General features: G+C 51.2%; 1 protein-coding gene across 1 annotated transcript in view; it reads left to right on the forward strand.

Moving 5' to 3' along the window:
• The first annotated feature begins 1,972 nt into the window (after window positions 1–1,972).
• LOC147136946 (titin-like) overlaps window positions 1,973–23,384 on the forward strand; it is a 132,406-nt gene continuing 110,994 nt past the window's right edge. Inside the window, 23 exon segments of the mRNA XM_086052158.1 lie at window positions 1,973–2,276; window positions 5,107–5,215; window positions 5,299–5,502; window positions 6,028–6,433; window positions 7,190–7,378; window positions 7,894–7,969; window positions 8,760–8,942; window positions 9,192–9,296; window positions 10,160–10,405; window positions 10,481–10,591; window positions 11,564–11,806; window positions 12,510–12,572; window positions 13,267–13,525; window positions 14,326–14,371; window positions 15,350–15,535; window positions 16,114–16,256; window positions 16,336–16,520; window positions 18,493–18,720; window positions 19,008–19,249; window positions 19,380–19,624; window positions 20,064–20,228; window positions 20,301–20,469; window positions 21,611–23,307. Coding sequence (XP_085908284.1) covers window positions 5,125–5,215; window positions 5,299–5,502; window positions 6,028–6,433; window positions 7,190–7,378; window positions 7,894–7,969; window positions 8,760–8,942; window positions 9,192–9,296; window positions 10,160–10,405; window positions 10,481–10,591; window positions 11,564–11,806; window positions 12,510–12,572; window positions 13,267–13,525; window positions 14,326–14,371; window positions 15,350–15,535; window positions 16,114–16,256; window positions 16,336–16,520; window positions 18,493–18,720; window positions 19,008–19,249; window positions 19,380–19,624; window positions 20,064–20,228; window positions 20,301–20,469; window positions 21,611–23,307 — 5,482 coding nt within the window. The 5' untranslated portion in view covers window positions 1,973–2,276; window positions 5,107–5,124.

Raw genomic sequence — 23,384 nt, forward strand, 5'->3', positions numbered from 1 at the left:
CGTTTGAAAAACAATCCAGCTCCAAAGTGCTGCGCCGAGTAGGCTACGTGCTTGTGCACGCGCAGCCGAGCTTGAAGCGACGACGACGCCGCCGACGACAACCACAGGTGTGCCAAGTCAAATGCTACTCGCGCGAGCTTGACGCATTTGCAGGCAAACGAGGCTAAACGAGGTGAGTTGCTGTCATTTCGGCCACTTGGGCGCAGGCCTACCTTCCAAAGCCAAAAGATGACATTGACCACTATCCGAGCGCACGGGTCAGTCAACCAAAGCGTTTCCTGAGTGAGATGAGCTAACAGGTGAATCGTCTCGACGCTTCACTCCCAGCTGTGAACGGCAGCGGACATTTCTTTTGGACGCGCAACTTGGTGATGAGCGGCGTGTCGTCGCGGAATGACGCACCGCGTTCAATTGTGGCCTGGCGAGACACCGGGCTGGACCCAAAGACAACAAAAACCGAGGCCAAAAACAGTCACAGATCAAATCGGCAGTCGCCAACACATCACAATCGGCGAGCTGTTGCATCTCTGCGCGTTGTCTCGTCGAATATCAGGAAGCAAAGTCTCACTAAGATCATCAGAACGCAACGGCCGCCGCGCACGCACGCACACGCAAGCAAAGGAAAGTGGCCAAGTGGCACTTTTCGCGCAGTCGCTTCTCCCGGGCAATGCGCGCCCGCGGAGCGCTTTCGGTGGCCGCGACGGGAACGCCAGAGCTCAAATCTTCGATTTGCCGACAAGCGAGGTCACGCCGATCGTTCGGCTCCAAGCCCTCCTTCGACCCGTTCTCCGTTTGGCTTTCCGCAAAACGCTTTCAAGCCAGCTTCCTTCAAAAGTAAAGCGGAAGTCCACCCAAAGAGATTTTTTTCAAGAATGTGCACCATGCAGGCCCACTAGTCGAAACGCGGCATTCTGATGAACTTGCGTTTGCGCAATAGGAGTTAAGCAGCAAAATGCAGCCCTTTTGAGCCATCTCGGGGGGCGGCCACTTTCTGCCGATTGAAAATGACATCACAGTTGCTCATCGCTCAGCTAACGACCGATCGCCGCTCACCTGTTTTAAGAAGCTGAGCCGCGATTGGTTGTTACCTGAGCCTTGCGCAACTGTGACGTCATCTTCAGTCGACAGTGAAGTGACAACACGGCCGCCCCAGAGATGGCTGGAAACGGTTGGATTAACTCTGATTCCATCCATCCATGATCCAATCCGCCTCTCCTCACAAGGGTCGCAGGGCGTGCTGGAGCCGATGGCGGCAGTCTTCGGGCAGGACGCAATATTCAGCGGAATTCTGCGTTTCAACTGCATAGATCCTATTCTTGACAACAATATGTTTGGAATGACTTCCCCTTGAAGCAGAAGCTCGTTTTGAACCAAACGCATCGAGCAAGAAAAGAAAGTCAATTGAAGAAAGAAAACCTGTTGATTATATCGAAAGAGGAAACTCTGCCTCCCATGTGGGAGGTCAAAATGCAGGGACAGGATTCAAGACCCCTGGTCTAGAGTCAAGTGGACTTGAGTGCTGTCTCGTAGACTCAACCAAAGACTAGTATGCGGTACAGTTGAGTCCACTAGAGTCCAGTGTAGCATCATGAGGTGTCACCTGAAAAAAAAGGGGACCCCCGCCCCCAGCGGGGTTGGGTACAGTCGTGAAGGTGTGGCGAGCCTTCTAGAGTTGAGTGGAGTCTAATGGAGTCACGCAAAGTCCAGCAAGAGCGCGGTGGATCGGGGAAGAGTCTCGTGGAGTTGAGCAAACTCAAGAGGAGCCCATTCAAGGACACATCAGTCTTGTCAAGTCACGCAAAGTCCAGTGGGGAGTCCATTGTCGTGACATGAGGTGTCACGTGGGCAAAAAGGGGTCCCCCTCCCCCACCGCACACGTGCCGGCCTTGGATGTAGGTGTCGGGGGTGGGAGGGGTGGGGGTGCAGTCAGCGGGTTTACAGATAGGAGCAGCTGTCATGTGGACCACTTGTATAAAAATCCCCCCCGCCCCCCTCCCCACCATGAGGCCGACCAATGGGGCGCGGGCTCCGTTTGACGTCACAGGCGTATAAAGCCCCCCGGCGGAGCAGCCGGCCCCTCTGAGCAGGCTCAGCGTTCCGGGTCCGGACGCCAACAAAACTACTCGCCGTCCAAGGCCGGTAGTTTTGTTTTGGGGGACTTTTTGATTTCTTGGAGGAGCTTCCAAGTGAAGGGAATTCAACCAGGACAAGGACGCCCCCCGGACCTCTGTCCCCCCCACCCCCCCATCACCCAGCCGGCAACCTTGGGCTAACAAGTAAGTAACCCTGTTAGACTTGCCGGACTGGTCGCTGGTTTGGCGCAGTGACGACTCAATCCCAGAATAGATCGGCGGCCAGTCCAGAGCGGGATGACTTTTTAAGGGAATCGCCGAGCGCACATGCCGTCTGTCAATCAGACTGGGGTGTGGCGGGGGGCTGCGGGGGGGCTATTTTTAGCGTCTGGTGTCCTGTGCGGAGATACCTGACCCTGAATCCCCCCCCCCCCCCCCCCGGCCCCCGCCACATACACCAGAGGGGTGTATTTTGACGAGACACAACAGCTGCGGCGGATTTTATTTTAGTTCTTTGGCGAAAGAAAGACGGAAAGGCAAGTTATTTATAGAAAAAGGGTCTGGCAGACTCGGGTGGACTTCAGGAGAGCCTCCTAGCAACTTGAATGTCTCTTTTATTTTCCTTTACTTTTGGAGAAACACAACCATCAGGTTTATTTATTGAAAAGAGTTCAGTAGAGTCTTGTAGAAAAACTGAGCGAGAGAGGAATACATTCTCACATTTAATGAAGTGCATGCAGTGAATTGTTTTGGTTTCTTTTTAAATTAAGAACCAGAAGAAGACAATCAACTTGAAGAAGAAGAAGAAGAAGAAAGCTGTTGAATGAATCCCAGGTCCCCCCCCACAACTCTTTGATTGAAAATGGAATCTAGATCCATTCATAATAATTGCAAGACTAGGAGCTTCAAGAAAAGTTGAAACAGAAAACAGTTGAACGTACGACGTACATAATTTCGTTTGCAAAACGCTTTCATGAAAATGAAAACATTCATTCATCGTCATTGTAATCTTATATTTATGAAATGAAAGGAAAAAAAGAACCAAACAGATGAATAAACACAGCAGAATGCATGTTTTTTTTCTGTTAAAATAAAAAGATCCACTCAAAATGACAAGCTCATCAATTGACACCGTGCCATCGTGTCAAATTGAAACAGAGGACCCAAACATTTGACTACATTTGTCCCCCGCGGCAATATTCAAACCTTGATTTGACCAAATAAGGTGATGACTTTCTAATCAACAGAACGATTGCATTTCATCATTTCAAGTCGCAGTAGTAGCGGTTTTGTTTGCGGCCGAACATGAATAGGATGGGCGGGTGTCAAAATAAAGTGGAAAAAAATCAACTGGATGTATGCAAGTCCAACTGGCTACTAGCCGCCAGTCCCGTTTGAACGTTGACATGCTTTAATGGAAAATAAGTTCATCAAAAATAAACAGATCTCATGAAAAGCTAAAGAAATCGTGACTTGCCCAGTGGGCAAGAGCGTCCGTGTAATGGTTGGAATCGAGCGGAGACGAAAAGCAGTCTCATCCAGTGGCGATAGCGCGCTAAGTGGAGCACTCGCCCAAGATAAGAAGAAGAGTCATGTGACCAGCAAGCCTCATAACGACCAGCGCCATAAGCTTTGGGCGGGGCCAACGCGCACTCGGAGTTTCGTGTACGCTTCACCGGTTCGCTAAGCTACTTGCGAAGCCGACGTGGCGTGACGTCAGTGAGGACTGGGCCCAACCCTATCGCACACAAGAATAATGATGATAATGATCATCATATCATCATGTGTTGTGCTGTTGAGATGAGTGTAGCACACCACACGCAATACTGTCCACCCAAAACCGATTTCCGACGCTATCTTTATTCGTGGGCTCCGTCACAGAGTTAGGGTTCTTTGAAGATTTGAAAACTCCTCCTGTGCGCATACCAAGCAGGCCTCAGGCTAGCTTCGCACTGCACTGCCGGTCTTATCGCTCAAGTCGGATTTTGGGCCGAAAGCCAATGTAATGTTTGTGTGTGGTGTAAGCAGTCCGTCTGGCGCGTCGACCAAATGGGTACCCGAAGTGACCCGCGTGCGCGGAAGAAGAGACGACGTCACTGGCAACGTCGTGTTTCCGGAAGTCCGCTTCCAGCATGTAGGGCGCGGCGGGGCTCATCTTTTGCTCATCAGCTCCTCTCTACAGATAAGAGGAGGAATGAAGCGTGGCTTTTCCGTCTCAATTCATGTCGACGTCACGAACGATGACGACGTCACGTCATTGCCGCGCGTACTAAAGGAACCGTCGTCTACGTGGCCGCCTTGAATTACTACTGTCACCATAAATGCATTTCATGTTTCCAGTTGGATTACATTCCAGTTAAATATGAAGTCAGTACCGTTACTCCAAACCAACTTTGTCGATTGACGGACAATCAACCAGTCTGCCTCTCCCGCCCGCGGGGGGCTCGTCTTGGGCCTGGGTTGAAGATATGTCACCTGTCCGTTGACGATTGCAAAAAAAACCCCATACGTATCCCATCTAGGACCATAAATGAAAGCGACCCGGGTCGGTTTGCCTGCAGTGTGAACCAGGCCTTATGGTGATCCAACCAAGGCCTGCTACACACGCAGATTTTTCCAATCTTAAAACTTGTACTGCTATGAGTCTAAACAAAAAGAGGTATTAAACGTCCTTACTTTTAAGGAGTATTTCATTCGATTGAAGCGTATTTGAATAATTTTATCTTAGTACAGTCGACCCCCTCATACACCTTGCACCTGCAAAGTCACATATTTATTTGCTATTTTTGTTATCTTGTGCGTTTTGTTTTGTCGCCGCCCCCTTTGCTCATGGAAAACGCATAATGAATGTTCAGCATTTTTTCCAAATCATTTTTTGGGTTTGGGTTTAGGATTCACCCTTATCCTTTTGAGGTGGTCCTTGGCATGAAAAGTTCCAGCACCAGTGGTTTACTGTGCTCCAGGCATGGCCACCAAGGTGCAAAAAAAACCGTAGTGTCCAATTGCCGTCGTTGTTGTTATTGTCCTTGGTCAGGGAGCCGAGCGAGCCAGCATGTCGACACAAGCGCCGACTTTCACGCAGCCGCTGCAGAGCGTCGTGGCACTAGAGGGTAGTGCCGCCTCGTTCCAGGCGCAAGTGAGCGGTAAGACCCGTCCGGACCCGTCGGTCGTCCGCTAAGTCCGGCTAAGTCCCCGAATGACGGGTGACCCCGTTTCTGCCTCGCAGGCGTTCCGGTACCCGAGGTGTCGTGGTTCCGCAACGGCCAGGTCCTTTCGGCCACCGCCTTGCCCGGCGTTCATGTCTCGTTCAGCGACGGCCGCGCTGTTCTGAGCATCGATGCCGTGACACCTGCGCACAGCGGGCGGTTTTCCATCCGGGCCACCAACGGAGCCGGACAAGCCACCAGCACCGCCGAACTCCTCGTAACAGGTGAGAAACGAGCCGAGCCGAGCCGAGCCGAGCCGAGCCGAGCCGAGCCGCGCCCGGCCGAGGCTGCTGTTGGACTGGCAAAGTTATTGAATTATTCAGCATGGATTGCTTTGTAACACAAAGTGACAAAGTGAATGATAAGTGTCAAGTAAGCAATTGTGCATGTTTGTTGGTTTTTTTTTTTTTTTGGAATAATGTTTTAATGGATTCCAATTACATAAAGTAGCGCAGTTAGTGTGGATGATTTTGGATGATTCAAAGAAACTGTTGTACATGAACCCGAGTTTAATGCATTTTTTCATGTTGATGTTTCATGAAGAAATTGCTTGCTTGTAATGACAAAGTCAAAATAAGAAATTACAGTGCTATCGATAAGAAGTGGACTTGGATGAATAAAGCATGTGCCGTACTTTACAGCAGATTTGACCTCTGACCGTCTTTTTGCTGTCAGAATGAGCCCATTTTTGCACGTTTGGCCTTTTGACGAACGTAAGACCGACGGTGGCTTGTGTGTCCCCCTCACAGCCGAGACTGCGCCTCCCAACTTCCTTCAGAGACTTCAGAGCGCCTCGGTGCGGCAGGGCAGCCAAGTGCGACTCAGCGTCCAGGTGACGGGCATCCCGCCGCCCGTGGTCAAGTTCTATCGCGAGGGTGCCGAGATCCAGAGCTCGGCCGACTTCAGGATCGTCCGGGACGGAGACCACTACAGCCTGCTGATTGCAGAGGCCTTCCCGGAAGACTCGGGCACGTACTCGGTGACGGCCAGCAACGCCAGCGGCCGGGCCACGTCCACCGCTGAGCTGCTGGTCCAGGGAGAAGAAGCCGTCCCCGCCAAGAAATCCAAGACCGTCGTCGTCGTCGCCGCTACCGGCGCCGCCGCCGCCTCTCAGACCGGGGTCAGGAAGGTGAGCCCTGCCCGCTTTGCGTGCTCGCTTCCCTTGAATCCAGCACCTCCCATCAAATGAACGGACATGACATACCAGTATTTTAAAAATACCTGGCGCCAATGCCGGTGGACCCTGAATTTCGTATCATTGCGAGGCTTGCTCATCTGGCAGACGGGTGCTGTGATGGCTCCCAAGTGGCCGCCACGTCGAGGCGCTAGTGCGCAACTAGCGTGCCAAATCCACAGGGGAGAAAGGAAAGTCACCTGTGTCCACCCCCTCAGAGGCGCAGCCCTCCCTTTTGCAGATCCGCCACCCCAAAAAGACTTTTCGTTGTGTTGGTGATAAATAGCACTGCATTGCCAAGTATAAATGCAAAAAGATGCCGTTATAAGAACTGCAAGTGTTATTGAGCCAAACGTCTCACAGTTTGACTTTAGTGGTTTGAATTCCATTACTTTGAATTATTTCTCTTTTAGTTGAGGTTTTATTTGTTCCAAAAAGTGTTGCGTAATAAGGTCAAGTAAACTACTCTCCCCTCAGGACTGTTTGAGTTTCTTTCTCCTCTCTGGCTGGACCGTCGGACTGGGAAAAAACACCCAAACATTTCAAATCACATGCAAAAGCTCCTGTCTGATATTTATTGACAAACATGAAAAGCAAGGTCATTTTTGCTGCAGTTGTTTTTGTGAACGTAAAGTGTCGTTTGTGCGGGTGTGTTTTTGCTAGCCTTTTTGCTTGGATTTGATGTCGTGTGTCAAGTGTCCTAACTTTCCCTTGAAGATGGAGAGCAGCTTCCAGAGCAGCGTGATGGAGATGCAGGTGGAAGGCGGAATGATGACTCAGCACTTGGCTCACAGGACCCCCCCGAGGGTGCCCCCGAAACCCACGTCCAGATCGCCGCCCTCCTACTTGAGCAAGGTGACCGGCGGACGCCAGCAGTCGCCGTCGCCTGTCCGCCACGTGAAGGGACCGGCGCCCGCCCCCGTCAGGTGAGCCACCCGCCACGCATTCAGGCTTTTCCATCTTTCTTTATTGAGGTCCACTTTTTGTTGCAAAATGTCTTTGTGTGGAATCGTTCATTTCAGTGTCGTCTTTGTGTTTTTGTACTTTCCTACAGTCGAGAGCAGTGCTGATATGCTTCCTGTAATCTCACAAATTGCACAGGGAATAAAATCTCGGGTCGTTTTTTTTTGGGGGGGGGGGGAATGACTCTGGTGGGGATAGACACTTGAGCCTAGTACGCCACTGTATTTGAAAGTGGGTGGTGAAGGTGGCGCTTGGATGGAAAAGTTCTTTTTTTTTTTAGCAAGCACAGATGATGCAGCTTGTCGTCCACTCGGACGCCGCCGACGTCTTTGGTTGGCAACGGTCTGCCGAGTGCGGCTTTCAGCTGCTCTCGTTTGAGGGCGTGACCATTTGCACTTGTTGGTCATTTTGGGAAGCACTTTTCTCCAAACGGTCTGGCTTGCGATTTCCAAGCAAATCTTTGTTGTGGCATCTGCAGATCCGTGTCGCCCTCCACCCGACCGTCCGTCTCACCCATCAGACCCGTCAAGTCGCCCGTCGTCACCCGCAAGCAGGTGAGCATGGCGTGCGGGGTTTCCCCTTGTGGCGCAGGTGCCGCTCTTGGGATCCATAAAAGACCACAAAAACTACGTATTTTCCCGACTATAAGTCGCTCCGGAGTACAAGTCGCACCAGCCATAAAATGCATAATAAAGAAGAAAAAAACGTATATAAGTCGCACCGGAGTATAAGTCGCACTTTTGGAGAAAATTTAATTGTGCTCTTAGTACACATCATTTCCACCGAGCTACGATGGTAACATTTAGCTAACATTCACACATGTAGCATACAAGAAAGTTACGGAAAGATAACTTTAAACTCACCATTTTAATAGCTTTCAGGATTTATCTTTTTGTGTCTTTGTGGGTTACAATAAGATGTGAAATGGTATACACTATACATGTTATTCTGCCCGTTGTAAAGTCAATATGTAATGCAGATTGTATTGTTTGCTGACGTTGAAAAGGAAAGAGATACAATACAATGTATTAATAATTTCACACGTAAGTCGCTCCAGAGTATAAGTCGCACCCCCGGCCAAACGATGAAAAAAACCCCCCCCCAAAAAAAACAGCGACTTATAGTCCGGAAAATAGGGCACCTACTGGGCTCTTCTGACAATTTCCGATTTCAAATCAGGATGAACCCGAAGGATTTGCTTTGTTGTGTTTGGCTGCTGAATGTGCAAGCCAAGCTTGTCCTGTTCAAGGGCCAACTGGATCACTTTCAAACATGAAACTGATCACGTTTGCAGTGTTTTGCCAAAGTGGGCGGGGTCCCGCTGACATTGCCGTGTGGTCGCAGGTGTCGGTGTCGCCCGAGGTCCCGCCGCCCTGGAAGCGCGGCGACTACGCGGCCCAAGCGGGCTACGCCGCCGGCAGGCTGCAGGTGGAGCGACAGTGGGAGCAACAGCAGGTCACCGCCGTCAGAGAGGTCACGGAGGTCAGAGAGGTCAAGGAGGTCAGAGAGGTCAAGGAGGTCAGAGAGGTCAGCCTCCAAAGCCGACCGGCTCCACTTGACTCGCTGGCTTACTTGCGGCAAAAATGCTGCTTTTGTGCCTTGCTTGATAATTGCTGGCAACTCCGCTGGAATCGCTTGACTTGTATCACAGGAACCTGAAAAAAAATGTCACAACAAGCCCGCCCCCTTTGGGGGCTGCGTCGATTTTGACCGTCCGCTTGGTCGGCTCAAGTGTCTTGAAATCCTTGCGTCACCTTGTTTGCGTTGTTTCGTCAGGCCGAGCAAGCATCCCAGGCGGGTCGCAGTGTTGCCGTGGCGACAGTGGTGGCTGCCGTGGATCTGGCCCGCGTCCGCCGGGGGCCGCCGGATGCCGCCGAGCAGGTAGCTAGACCCACGCATGGCAGGAGTGCTCTCGTGCTATATTCCGTAGCGACACGTTGGTGCCGACCACTCGGATGAAATTGAAAGACGACAACATTTGACTAGACAAACACAAGTGCGCATGAGTCGACAACAGCCTTAGTTGTGTTCTAAAAGTCTACTAGTTCACATCTTTGCGCTTCACTCGTAGTACTCGACTACAAATATTAGTAGCACAGCGCAGTAGTTTGTTATGAAGGCCGCAGGAAAATTCAGCACACTACGAGTGTGCTGAATTTTCTTCCCACAATGTTTGACTTGTGCGTTTTTTCCACGACTGTATGACATGTCTATGCGCGAGTACAACAACTCAGGTATACTAGTAGAGCAACTGCATTTCACTAGAGAGGCACAACCGTGCACTAGTTGACAACTGTGTGCTACTCATAAAATTCTACTAGTTAACATGTACCGCTTAAAAACGTGTCACACTAGTTTCATGCAGATGTCAACTAATGTACTTGCTGCAATGGAAAAATGTTACTAGTAAGTCATAGTGGTTCTACTAGTGTGTGCTAGTCCTTCTGGACATGGGCAGTTGAGCCGATTCGTAGGATATGGAATAGATGCTCAGACTGCTTTCTGTGCTGTACTTCAAAGGTTTGCTTGCATACTAGGAGAGGCAAAAGGTGCACTAGACGTGGAAAAAAAATGACTTGTAAAGCTCAGCTATTCTACTAGTGCGCTGAATTGTCTCATTACTGAGGGCAAAGAGTGTACTAGCATATGGACCGTAGATGGAATGGGAACGGAAAAGCCATTTGCGGGCTTCTCTAGGCCCCCGAGGGCCTCGCAGTCCTGACGGTTGCGTGTCGCGTCAACAGGTGCAGACTGGCGAGCAATTGCAAATGGCAGCCACGGAGGTGCTTCATGTGGTGGAGCCGCCCAAGCGGGGCGCCGTAGTGGTGGAGGTCAAGAAGCAGCTCACCACCGAGAAACATTTCAAAACCACGCCGCCCGAACATGTCCCCGCCGCTGCCGTCGCCACACAAGTTGTCAGCACGGAAGTTGCCAGCACGGAAGTTGCCACCGCCGCCACCGCCGTAACAAAGACCACCGAGAGCACGCAGGTCAGCCCGGTCGAGTGACGCCGTCTTGGCACGTTGCGTGTTTGCCACGCCGACTCATTGTGCGGCTGGCCTCAGATGGCGTGGACGGCCGCCTCCGCCCGTATGGACGCCGGCGCCCCCTCGGCCCCGCATCCGCATTTCACTGTGGCCAAAGTCGCCGTCCCCAAAGCTGAAGTCCCGCGCGAGGTAAGAAAACCCGCTTGCCCACCGCACATTTTCCGAGACGACGTCACCAAAATGAGCAAAAAGCCCCGAAGGCCGCCCTGACCCGGGCCGGGCACGATCCTGCTTCCTGGGGCACTTGCTCCTCCTTCTACCTTCCAGTTGAAGGATATGGAGCAGCTTGAACGCGACAAAAGTGGCATCCTCGGCACTTGCTGCAAGAATCCTTGCATTTAGCACCAGTGGAAAGTCCATCTGGAGCAGGTCCCAGGGTCTCCCCAAGCACAAACATAGGCTGCCCTTCCGACTTACAGGAGTTGCTTCAAACGTTTTCTCGACAAGAATATCTTCTCTGCGCCGGCGCCAGCCAACGGGGCCTTCTGGAGAATATCGCCTTTGTGGACCAGGAATGAGGCAGCAACATGCAGCCGTTTGGATCCATGTCATTTTGCCCTTGTACTGTTGCGGTCCACTGAAAATGAAGCCGCGGCGCTTGCGAGCGTCACATGACCCGAGCAAGCTGTGACCCCGTCGACCCCAAAGCTGCGAGCCGACTGAGCGGCCAATGCTTGGCGCTGCTTTGGCAATTTGGGATTTTGCTCATGGAGGTTGGCAAAAGCCGGCAAGGATGTTCGCAGGCACCAAACCGGTTTTCATTTTGAACAGACCTGCGCCAAATTTCTTGGCGGTAACAAGTGCCTGCGAACACCCTGGTGAGCAAAGCCCCGTTGGCTACGTTGGCACGCAGTAGCCGCTCAGTCAGCTAGCCACTTGAGGCAATGTGACAGCAAGTAGCAGAATGCCCGCCCCCGGGGATGGATCAAACAGCGGCATTTTGCCGCCTCATTTCGATTCCACAAAGGCCATCTTTTTTTCACCAGAATGCCACGTTGAGGCTAGCGAGGGCACGTTTGACTTGACTGCCCGCAAGCAGTCCGGCTACTGCCTGGGGGCGGTCCAAACGTCCACCTACTAATGCGCTTGTTTCTGGGCCAGGTGTCGGTGGCGGGCTCGGCCATGGCCACCCTTCAAAAAGAGCTGTCGTCCCCCTCGGCGGCCAGAAAGGTCATCAAACCCGTCCAGTCACCCAGTCCGGTGCGCCGGGCGACAGCCACGGTGACGACGGAGGTCCGCGTGGCGCCCCCCTTCAAGGCGGCGGCGGCGGCGTCTCAGAGTCAGGTTGAGACGCAGGTGGTGGGCCTTTACGCCGAGGAGGAGTTTGAAGACTGGGAGCCTCAGGTTGGTCCGTCGGCCGCCGTTGCCGATCTTGCCTCGTCCAATCTTATTCACCACACTGTCAGCTTGCTTGCAGCCAGACGCCCCCTTCAGGTGGGTCTGGGGGAACCAGGATGGGTCCAAAATCCCCATTCAGTTCACTCTACCAGGCAGCAAATGCAAACAGTCAACAGTCAAAGTCAAATCCATCTTATTGCTTTCAGCCTTTGTTGTACAAAGAAGTCAGCAGTCACAAAAGAGTCGGAAAGGCCCGATGTTCTTCCAACACTCTTTGGGAAAGGCAACGCTGCCTTCTCCAAATGAATGAAAGGATGCATGCTGCGTCATCTGCTGGAAAGGTTGCGAAAGAAACTTTTGTCTCAAAAACCCAAAGCCAAATGCTTTGATTGAGTGCAGTCAACGAGAAGGACTGAAAAGAGGTTTTTGCTGGCTTGCAGTTGGCCCAACGTGAGCACGGGAGAGCCCAACGCTCCAATTTGATCTTTCGGCAGCCCGACGACCAAATTTCATCTGCATGAACGCGGAAAATTAAATGAAAAACGTCACCGTCCGTCTCCAACGTTCAGCGGCATTTCTCGTCTTCGCCATCACGCTGCCAGACGTCAGCCCGCTGCCGCCATCGTCACTTGTGTGCCCCCCGACTCAAAGTCAGCCCACCTTTCCCCGATCTTTGAGCATGTCGTTGTTTTTGTCTCAGGAGGCGGAGGCAGCGGCGGCGGTGCCCCCCAGTGAGCAGCAGGAGGCCGTGGTGCCGCCCACCCTGCTTGCAGTAAGTGCTTGCTCTTCCTGGTCCTGACCCGACTTGTTTAGGTTATGAGATGACAGAATCCGCCCTTTGAAATGATTGAAGAGTTTTAGGCTGGCCGAGGCTCTCCAAACGGCATTCCAAGACAGCGGGGGCCTTTCAATTTGTTTCCATCCGGGGTGGGCTATGACGTGGCCTTCCTGGGGGGCAGGATCAAGGCTGGCTTCCGTCCGCCTTGGTGACACAATTCTACCTCAAAGTGGCCTTTGAAGCAAAGATGAGAATTTGAAATTGGCCTTGGAATTTGGCAAAGAGCGCCGCCCTCTGCTGCTCCCACTTAGACACTGAGCCCTACTACACCAGAACACCTTGTTTGTTCGTCTGTTTGGAAGCCTTTCCTTTGCTAGTTGTCTGCATGTGGTCTAAGGTTGAGTGAAAATTGCCTGAATATTTTGACGTCTTCTTTTTTTAATTGACATGACTTCAGATGTTAATGAACTGTTAGTGTTCAGTGCGGAGGCCAAATAAAAAATATGGAGATCAGACGATCTGTACAAAATATATGGTGATGATTTTTTTGTTTGCCATATGGCCCAGCCCATATACAACCACCTTTCGGGGTCAGTCACCCCACACCAGAGCAACGTTCCTTGCTGACTGGTTGCTGCCGGGGGCGGGCCTTTGAGACTCCAGGGTGAGCGTGCGCGTGTTCCCTCAGGGCCTGAAGAACTTGACGGTGAGCGAAGGCGAGTCGGTGACGCTGGAGTGCCAGATCGGCGGGCGGCCTGCCCCCGAGGTCATGTGGTTCCGAGAGGACTACAAGATGGAGAGCTCCATCGACTTTCAGATCAGCTTCGAGGACGGCCGCGCGCGGCTGCTGATCCGCGAGGCCTTCGCCGAGGACAGCGGCCGGTTCACCTGCACCGCCACCAGCCAGGCCGGCACCGTCAGCACTTCCTGCTACCTACTCGTCAAAGGTGACTCCGCTCTCAAGGCCGTCGCTCGCAATGTTGCAACGCGTTTGCAAAAACGTCCATTTGGAGAATAAACTCGATTGACCGTTTTCTTGAACCAATTCCAAACTCAGCATTTTGTTTCATTTTAGGCAAAACTGTCGGACCAATGAATGGAATTATAACAACAACAGCAAAGTTTCACAAAATATTCCCCAAATTCTGATTTCAGTCATGTTTTACATTTTCAGGTGATTTTTTTTTTATTTTTTTTTTAGTATAATTGTTTTTAACAATGAAATCATAATCATTTTTATTTCCTTCAAATTTTAGTAAGCGTTTGATTTGATGTCAAATCAATATTTTACCATGAAATAATAGCTTTGGGTTCTTTAATTACAATTACAATAACATTTCAATGTTTTTATTTGACATTCATTTAATGAGAGTTCAGGAACTGAACATTTACTTCGATATAATTGTTAAATTTTCACAAATGGACCTCACATTGTTTGTGATTTGATCAACTATTTTCATTGCTAATGATTAAGCAAGCAAATATCTAATGGAAACGTTTGAGTAATGTTTGGATCTTTTCATTTCAATGCCTCGGTAATTGATTTCGGCTGAATTTGCCAATGACGTCGAACCGGATTTGTCTTTTGACTGTACGGAATGAAAGAACAAAAGACCCAAACGCAAGAACCGACACAATTTGGGGCAGGCGGGCCAACGTTGGAATGGGGTGGGCGGGCTGCATTCAAGTAGCATGACCCCGCCCACGCGATACGCCCCGCCTTCAACGTCTTGCCCGTGTCTTGCAGTTTCCGAAGAAGCGGAGAGCCGAGAGGCGACGGCGGCCGTCAAAACGTGAGTGGCCTCAGCGCTAGCGCTCGCTCGCTTTCAGCGCATCACTCTGCCGAAAGGGAAAACCAGTCTTGCCCAAATCACAATCGTCATCCTCACGATGCATCAGATTCAGAGCAGGCAAAGCTTGAAGCTGTATTTTTCTTTTTCTTGTTTTTTTTTTATTTTTTTTACTTTTCGTTTTTTTGTTTTTCTAGCACTCTCACTTGAACTTGACTGGAAAAGTGACCCAGATAGCAAAAAGGAAGGAAATGATTTGTGTTGAAATACCAACATGTTCCAAACTGTATACAATAATTGCAGCTCGCTTGATAGGAAAAACGCCATCGACGGGCTAACGGAAATGAGCGTCATTGTGGCGCCCATTTGAGCACACAAGCAGCAGCAAATATCTGAAGGCTGCAACCAACCGATATTTCTTGCAAAATGGCGACGCCTTGACTGCCGAGTTTATTTGCTTGCATGACCAGGCTCGTACGTCAAAGCACTTGGATCTCAAATCTTCTCTCCCAATTGAAACGGACAGAAATGCGTTTTGTCCCTTCTAGCTTTCGGAAGGAAAATTGTGTTTTCGACAAATAGTCACCAATAGCTTCACCTTGAAATGGGACGTCTGTCCGTGCATCATCATTTCACGTCCTTGTGCTGTTCCAGGTGGCCAGAGCGCACTGGCCACCTGCTGGCAGTCTAATGCGGACGCGCAGTTTCACATGAGAGGAGATGCTGGGAAAACGGCAGTTGTTCGTGGATAAAGAATGTATGCCTGTGAGTGCCGTTGGGTTGCCTGTCTACACGTGGTGCCGCACCGTGTGCTTTGAAATGTTGCTCATTCAAAGGTTCAAAGCACCGCCACCTCCATGCTAGGTTCCTTAGCCAGTCTATTGCGTTTTGCAGGCTTGTTAGCTTTAAGCCCGTGGACTTCGGAAGGGCCCCGTTGCCTGCGTGCGGTTTGGTTCACTCCGGGTTGTGTCCGTGTGTCAGTGTTGCCGCGGACGCGTCGGCCGAGGTGAGCGGCGGAGAGGCCGCCGCCCCCTTCTTCATCTGCAAGCCAACGGTCCAGAAGCTGGTGGAGGGGGCCGCTGTGGCCTTCTGCTGCCAAGTGGGAGGCAACCCCAGACCGCATGTCGTCTGGAGGAAGAACGGCGTCCTTCTCTCCACCGGATACAGGTACAAGCAAACGCACAAAACTGCCTTGAAAAACAAAAGGAAAATGGAAGACACCATGCCCGACTGAAACGATATTTTATGGTTATTAAAAAAAAAGAAAAACGAACGAACGATTAATATAGAGGAAAATGGCTTTCATTTGAGTCTTGGCAATATTTCCACTCATCAGCTTTTAAGGCTCAACTGAAATATATGTGGATATGTACTTTACGTATATACTGTACATGTATGTGTGTGTGTTTGTGTGTGTGAGTGAGTGGGGGTGTATGCATATGTGTGTGTGTATATATGTACACTATATATATATATATATATATATATATATATATATGTACTCTATGTACAGTGTGTGTGTATATATATATATATATATATATATATATATATATATATATATATATATATATATATATATATATATATATATATATAATTATTGTTTTTTTCTTACGGGAGCTGCAATATTTCAAAGCGAGCAAAGAAAACAACTCAAGGACTGGCGAGCACCCGCAGTCGGCCCAACAGGATAAGCCGTCTTCACGGCACGCTGATAGAATAAGACTTTTGTTCCTTTTTAGATATAAAGTGACCTACAAGAAAGAGACGGGCGAAAGCAAACTGGAGATCTCCATGACATTCGCCGATGATGCCGGGGAATATTCGGTCTTTGCCAAGAACTCTTCCGGAGAAGCCTCAGCCTCCATCAGCCTTCTGGAGGAAGGTAAGGCCGTCTTGGGTCCCCACGGGAGCTAGGGCGAGCGGGTGAAAAGCGTGCTTTTCTTTGTTTGCCCTGTCCACAGAGGAGTACGAAGCCTACATGAGGCTGCACGCCGCTGCCTACAAAACCGAAGTGACGACTACCGCGATGGCGACGGCGGCGGCGGCGACGACCACCACCACGGTCGAGGAGCCGTCCGTGCTCGTGAGCGGGTACCAGGCGCTGCACAAGAGAGGAGCCGCTCCAATGAGCTTTGTCTCCGAAACGGTACTCGTCCAACATCTGGGGGCAGCGGTGGCAAGGCATTAAGTACTAATACTTCATGACTCCGCTCAGGTCAAATCTTCAGGTATCTCTTCTGCACTGATCGGCTCGTGACTGTTTTCACCCGCCGAGTTTAGCGTGGGATAAAAAAAAATTGAAAAAAAGCAAAACTTGTCAGAAGCAAAGTCAAGCGTGATTGACACATTCAAAAGGTGGAGGCGTACGCTGGAAAGGAGAGGAAGGAAGGAAGACAGATGATGTGTGGGCCGAAGCGATAGCAAGAATTGAAATACTCGGCTCAAGCGTCCACAGGAATGGTGACTGTGCTAAGCGGGCGAGAGCAAGGTGGCAACGGCGTTCCGGGATAGACGGGTCCAGAGGCCAGGATGAAGGCCAAGTGGTGAGATGATGTACAGATTGGAGACGGTGGCAGAAAGCCGGATGCTGTCCAACCGGCTTGGCCTCATCACAGCGACAGACAGCCGGCAGATCAAGTTGGAGAGAGAGAGAGACCAGACGGGCATCAAGACAACCGGCCTGGTTTTGTCCCCACCAAGGACGTCGAACGCCTGAGATTGTCCTCCAAGATGAGCGTTGCGTCCGAGGCGCGTCTTTGTCCCCGGGATCGGCTCGTAAATGCCGAACATTTCCCCCCCAATCTTTCATGTGTGGCAAAAGCGCTGATATTCTCAGGGCCACCAATCTGTCAAGTGTGACGCGAACGCAAGGTGGCCAAGCGAGGAAGCGCCCCGACCGAACAAAACGGGAGTTGCCAGAAATGCAACCAACTACAGTATGTCCTACCCGATGTGCTTTTTGCGGTCAAAACTGGCCGTCTTTCCTTGCCGACACGAGTGTGGTGGAAGGCTCCCGCCTGGGGTCCTGTCCGGAATGACTGGCGCATATCCGGTCGGAGAGTCTTGCTCTTCTTCTTTTTTGAAGAGGCTCGGTGTGCTCATCTGACATTTGTGCCTCGGAGGATCTGTTCGGAGGTCGGTGGTCTAAGGCAAACTTAACGTGTGCGTTGGGACTTTCCTGGCAGACTGCGCGCACTGCCATCAAAACTGGTAAATCCCTGACTTGTGTGAGGTCTGTCACAGATCAAAAACCAAACAAACAAGCAGATGGAGTGAGCTCACTGGTGGAAGGCTATGTGAGCGCTAGTTAGCGCCCGGTTAAAACCAAACGACGACATGACTGCATGTGACTTGATAAAAGAGGGAAACAACTTGGTGAGAAAAATGTTTTGCCACCAGGATTCGAATCAGTCCTTCGACCGCATGTTTACCGAGTATCGTCATACTTGAGACCAGTTTTGGTCTGGAAGCCCCATTTTGAAAGGCTTGCTCTCGTCCGGATCTTGGACTGGCGGTACTCAGGATTTTCGGTCCCGACCAGTGCCGATAGGTTGTTCTTCCACTTCTTTGGTGTGATGATAAGGGAAAATGACCAGTGTGTTCAGTTCATGCGTGAGGAAGCCCCCGTGACCGCAGCCGTCCTTTGCCGCGTTGCGGCTTTTCGGTGCACTCGCACAATTATGCAGCCACGTTCTTCTTGAAATTGGCATTTACAAGGATTTGTTGTTTGCAAGAATTTAGTTGGAGACGAGTTACAATTTAAGATTTTTGCATGTTGTGCTTTGAAAGACACCACGCGCTCTTTTTGGCTCTCAAATGTCTCTCAAAGAAAAATGACATTCAAGATCGAATCCTCTTTGGCTGTTCAGCCTTGGCTTGGTTTTTTAAATGAATTTTTATGCTCTCTGCTTGCCTCGACTTGTCTGGGTGAGTTGCGGTCTCTATCTAGTCTTGGTCTCCGATAGTCCGGTCTGGAGCACAGCACTTTTATGACACAAGTATCTGTACTTGTACTCAAGTCCGAAGCGTGAGTACTTTGGCCACCGCCGTCTGCGGGTCTCTTGGGTCCGATGCGGTCCGAGCAGTAGCTGAGCGAGCGTTTTTTGCTTGTCCCCCAGGAGTTCCTCATTTCAGCCTTTGAAGAGCGGATCATCCAGGAGATTGAGATCCGCATCCTGAGGATTACTTACACAGAACTGCTTAGGGAGGACGGAGAGCAGATGGTGAGCGCGCCGGACCACGGGGCCATGGCGCCCACCTTTGACAAGCTGGTGAAAAACTACCGCATCGTGGAGGGAATGGGCGTCACCTTCCACTGCAAGATGGCCGGCGTGCCGCCGCCCAAGGTGAGACACACTAGCGCTTGTCGTTACTCACTAGCGCTCGTCGTTTTTTGTTTTGTGTGTGTGTGTGTGTGGGGCGGGGGTGATTACAATAGTAGGCAGGGAAAAAATTCCATGAAAACCCCATCATTGGGTTATGAATCTTCCAAAGACATCATAATAAAATGACTTCTTTTGTTGGTCCCTTGACGCTTAAGACAACAAAGATAGGAATTTCGAGCAGCACACTTGAGTTGGTTAGTGAATGTACTGCAGTATTGAGCATCAAGTGCTTGTGTGGGTCCTGGCAGATCGCTTGGTACAAAGACGGTCAGCGTATCCTCGCCGGCGGGCGTTACCAGGTGGAGCTTCTTCCGGATGGACACGCCAGCCTTCGACTGCCCGCCGTTCTGCCCGAGGATGAGGGTGTGTACACAGCCTTCGGCAGCAACATGAAAGGAAACGCCGTCAGTTCCGGGAAGCTCTACGTTGAGCCTTCCGGAAGCGTGTCGCCCCGGACGTACACGCCGCAGCCGGCCATGCAGAGGATCCGGTACGTAGCGGATGAGAGCACAAAGAAAGAGCCTTCACTAGCAACACAAAATGCTTTGGGAATGTGGACGGACGGCCTCCAGCGGGTCCGGTTGAGCGTTTTTTTTCTTTTTGGGTTTGTTTGTTCTTAGGTCCGAATCCCCTCGCTCGCTCAGCCGCTCACCGGGCCGCTCCGCCAGCCGGTCTCCCAGTCGTTCTCCCGGACGTTCTCCCGCCCGAAGGCTGGACGACACGGACGAGGCTCAGCTGGAGAGACTCTACAAGCCCGTCTTTGTCATGAAGCCCGCATCGCTCAAATGCTCCGAGGGGCAAACTGCCAGATTTGACCTGAAGGTGGTCGGCAGACCCATGCCGGACACCTACTGGTTCCACAACGGTGAGCGGCACATGCAAATGGAATGGACGCAACTTCCTGAGTCTTTTGTTTTTCCAGAGCTGACAGACGTATAATTGTAGTGTACTTGAGTTCGAGGAAAAAAAAAAAAGTTTCACTCTTTAATTAACTTGCATAGCGCTTGTAATAAGAACAAGAAGTCACTGGGTATGCTATCAAAATGACATTGTGAATTTACAAAGATAAAACACAAACTAAGCTAATGGTAACAACTGAAAAATACATCTTGACTTTCCCTCTCCGCCTCCCTCTCGCCATCCCCCCTTTTTTTTCTTAACGAGGTGTCCTAATCCACAGAGGTTTGATAAAAATGGAGTCTACACTCCTGTTTTCAGTGTAGGGAGAAAAGGTGGAACCATCAACTGAAATACCGTCACAAAGGGTTCGTCCCTCATTCCTTGCCTCCACTGTGTTCTTCCAGGACAACAAGTCATTAATGACTACACGCACAAGATAGTGGTTAAGGAGGACGGCGTTCAGTCCATGATCATCGTCCCCGCCATGCCCCAGGACTCTGGAGAGTGGACGGTTGTCGCTCACAACCGAGCCGGGCGCACCACCATCACGGTGACTCTAAGCGTGGAAGGTAAGCGTCCGTCACGGCTGGCCTTTGCTTCCCCGCTGCGCACTTGACCCTTTGTGGCCTCTCTGCTTCCAGCTCGAGAAAGCTTGACACGTCCTCATTTCGTGGAGAAGCTGAAGAACATCACGGTCAAACAGGGAACGCTGGTGGAGTTGGCCGTGAAGGCCATTGGAAACCCGGTGCCTGACATTGTCTGGCTGAAGAACAGTGACATCGTCAGTCCGCACAAGCACCCTCAAATCAAGTACGCGTCTTGAACACAGATGTCCGACGGAGGCGACTGGACTCTTCTTGGTTCTTAAGAACATTTCACCTTCAATCCAAAAGGCTGCTTCACTTCCAAGTTTTCGGTGTGGGGTCCCCCTATTCACATGGGAGTTGTTGTTGCCAGGTGTGACTTGTGGAATGGGTGTGCGACTATCTTTGGGATAGAGCTGTCAGGACCATGTTGTCAAGCAGGACTGGCAAACTGGTGGTCTGGGCAGCATCACATATTACGGAAAAAAAGGGGGTTCAAGGATGCCAAATAAGTACAACTATTCCGACCTTCTCAATCTTTACTAATACCAGCAACAGTTCTGAACATGGCCGGTTCTTCTTGACTATAGGAACATTGTTGACGCGGTCGTGTCACTTATCTCGCTGCATGTCATGACATCTGATTTCTTGAGCACCGCATTTTTGTCGGGGTGGCCCTGTACTCAACAAAAAAGCATGCAGTCTGCCTGCTTCTTTTTGAAATTGGCCCTTCTCTAAGTGGCAGATTTTGAAAAGGATGCCACTGGTACTGGGTGACAGCATATCTTTTCCTTCCCCTTGGCGTCACATCAGAATTACGTTTTGTCAAAAGCTATCACGAGCCTGAGCTAAGGTAGCCCATAAGTGTTTACAAACAGAACACTTACACAAAATGCATAGGGCAAAACGTGGGGGCTGCGCTAAGATTAAAGTTTGATGTCAATGAGTTCTTGATTTTATGGCCACAGAGTACCATCTTGTGGCGTACAAATGGCCCACAGGTCACGAGTTTGAGAGGCCTGTTGCAAACAGACGATGTAGTAGGAAGGCGGAGTTTTATGCCATGGCTTTTTCACTCCCCCAAAGATTCGTGAGAAAAGTGGCCACCAGGCTGGGATTGTTTTGCTAAACGGTAATTCATACAGCATGTGACGACAACAAAAATGCACCCTCCACCGACATAAATGGAGGGGCTCCACACCTAAACATTGGATGTCTTTTGGATTAAAGGTGAAATGTCCTTGTCAACCAAGAAGATTCCAGTGGAGTCTATGAAACGTTTTTGTGATGACCGTGACCTGGGTGACTGCATTTCTGTGTGGAGGTTCCGGTCCCGATTAAGGTTACTTGTTCATGTGGTTTGCCAGGATTGAGGGCACCAAGGGAGAGGCCAAGTTTCAGATCCCGTCAGCGTCGGGTTCCGACAGCGCGTGGTACACAGCCACGGCCATTAACCGAGCTGGCAGGGACACCACCCGCTGCAGAGTCAATGTGGAGATGGACTTTGCTGCTCCGCAAACCGAGAGGAAGCTAATTATCACCAAAGGAACCTACAAGGCCAAAGAGATCGCCCCTCCAGAGCTGGAGCCCCTGCATGTCCGCTACGGCCAAGAGCAGTGGGAGGAAGGAGACCTTTATGACAAAGAGAAGCAACAGAAACCACAATTCAAGAAGAAACTGACCTCCATTCGAATGAAGAAGTTTGGCCCCGCTCACTTTGAGTGCAGGCTGACCCCGATCGGCGACCCCACCATGGCGGTGGAGTGGCTCCACGACGGCAAGCCCCTGGAGGCCGCCAACCGGCTGCGCATGGTCAACGAATTTGGCTACTGCAGTCTGGACTACGAGGTTGCCTATGCGCGAGACAGCGGCGTCATCACCTGCAGAGCCACCAACAAGTTCGGAGTGGACCAGAACTCGGCCACCCTGATCGTCAAGGACGAGAAGGGTCTGGTCGAGGAAAGCCAGCTGCCCGAGGGGAGGAAGGGAGCGCACAGGATCGAGGAGATGGAGCGCATTGCTCACGAGGGCGCACCCATGGGGGTGAGCGCCGACGAGCAGACCGAAAAGACCAAACCCGAAATTGTCCTGCTTCCCGAGCCGGCGCAAGTGCTGGAAGGCGACATCGCCCGATTCCGCTGCAGAGTAACTGGTTACCCTACGCCCAAGGTCAACTGGTACCTCAATGGACAGCTTATCCGCAAGAGCAAGCGCTACAGACTACGTTACGATGGCATATACTACCTGGAGATCGTTGACATCAAGTCTTACGACACGGGCGAAGTCCGATTGGTCGCCGATAACCCTTTGGGAACGACGGAGCACGTCGTCAAGCTGGAAGTCACGCAGAGGGAGGACTTCAGGTCTGTCTTGCGTCGCGCTCCGGAAGCCAAGGCGGCGGAGCCCCCGCACGAGTCCGGCAGAGTTGGCTTCGGCGTCGTGAAGGTGGACCGACCTGCCGAGGGTGTGCAAGACAAAGAGGTTGTGAAACTCAGAAAGACGCAGAGGATCGTTCACGAGAAAACCTCGGAGGAGTCCGAAGAGCTGAAGACCAAGTTCAAGCGCAGGACGGAAGAAGGCTTCTACGAGTCCATCTCTGCGGTGGAATTCAAGGCTCGCAGGCGGGACGACTCCTATGAGGATTTGTTGAAGAAGACCAAGGATGAGCTGCTCCACCGCCTGAAAGAGGAAGAGGAGGCGCAGAGGAAGAAGCTGGAGGAGCAGGGCAAGGTCACCATCCCCACATTCAAACCCGAGAGGCTCCAGTTATCCCCCAGCATGGAAGCCCCCAAGATCCTGGAACGCATCACCAGCAAAACGGTGAGCCCCTTGGACGAGGTTCGCTTCCGACTCCGGGTGGTGGGCCGACCCGAACCCGAGTGCCAGTGGTTCAAGAACGGCATCGAACTGGAGAAGTCGGACCGCGTCTACTGGTACTGGCCCGAAGACCATTTATGCGAGCTCGTCATCCGAGATGTCACCCCGGAAGACTCGGCCAGCATCATGGTCAAAGCCATCAACATCGCCGGGGAGGCCTCCAGCCACGCCTTCCTGCTGGTGCAAGGTATTGTCACCTTTTCTCCCTTTGGGACAGAGTTTGAAAAGGTTTGCACAGGTTAAAAAAATCTCACAAATATCTGC

This window comes from Filicampus tigris, chromosome 14 (assembly GCF_054856515.1).
Source record: "Filicampus tigris isolate MCC_2025a chromosome 14, RoL_Ftig_1.0, whole genome shotgun sequence".
Classification (NCBI taxonomy): domain Eukaryota; kingdom Metazoa; phylum Chordata; class Actinopteri; order Syngnathiformes; family Syngnathidae; genus Filicampus; species Filicampus tigris.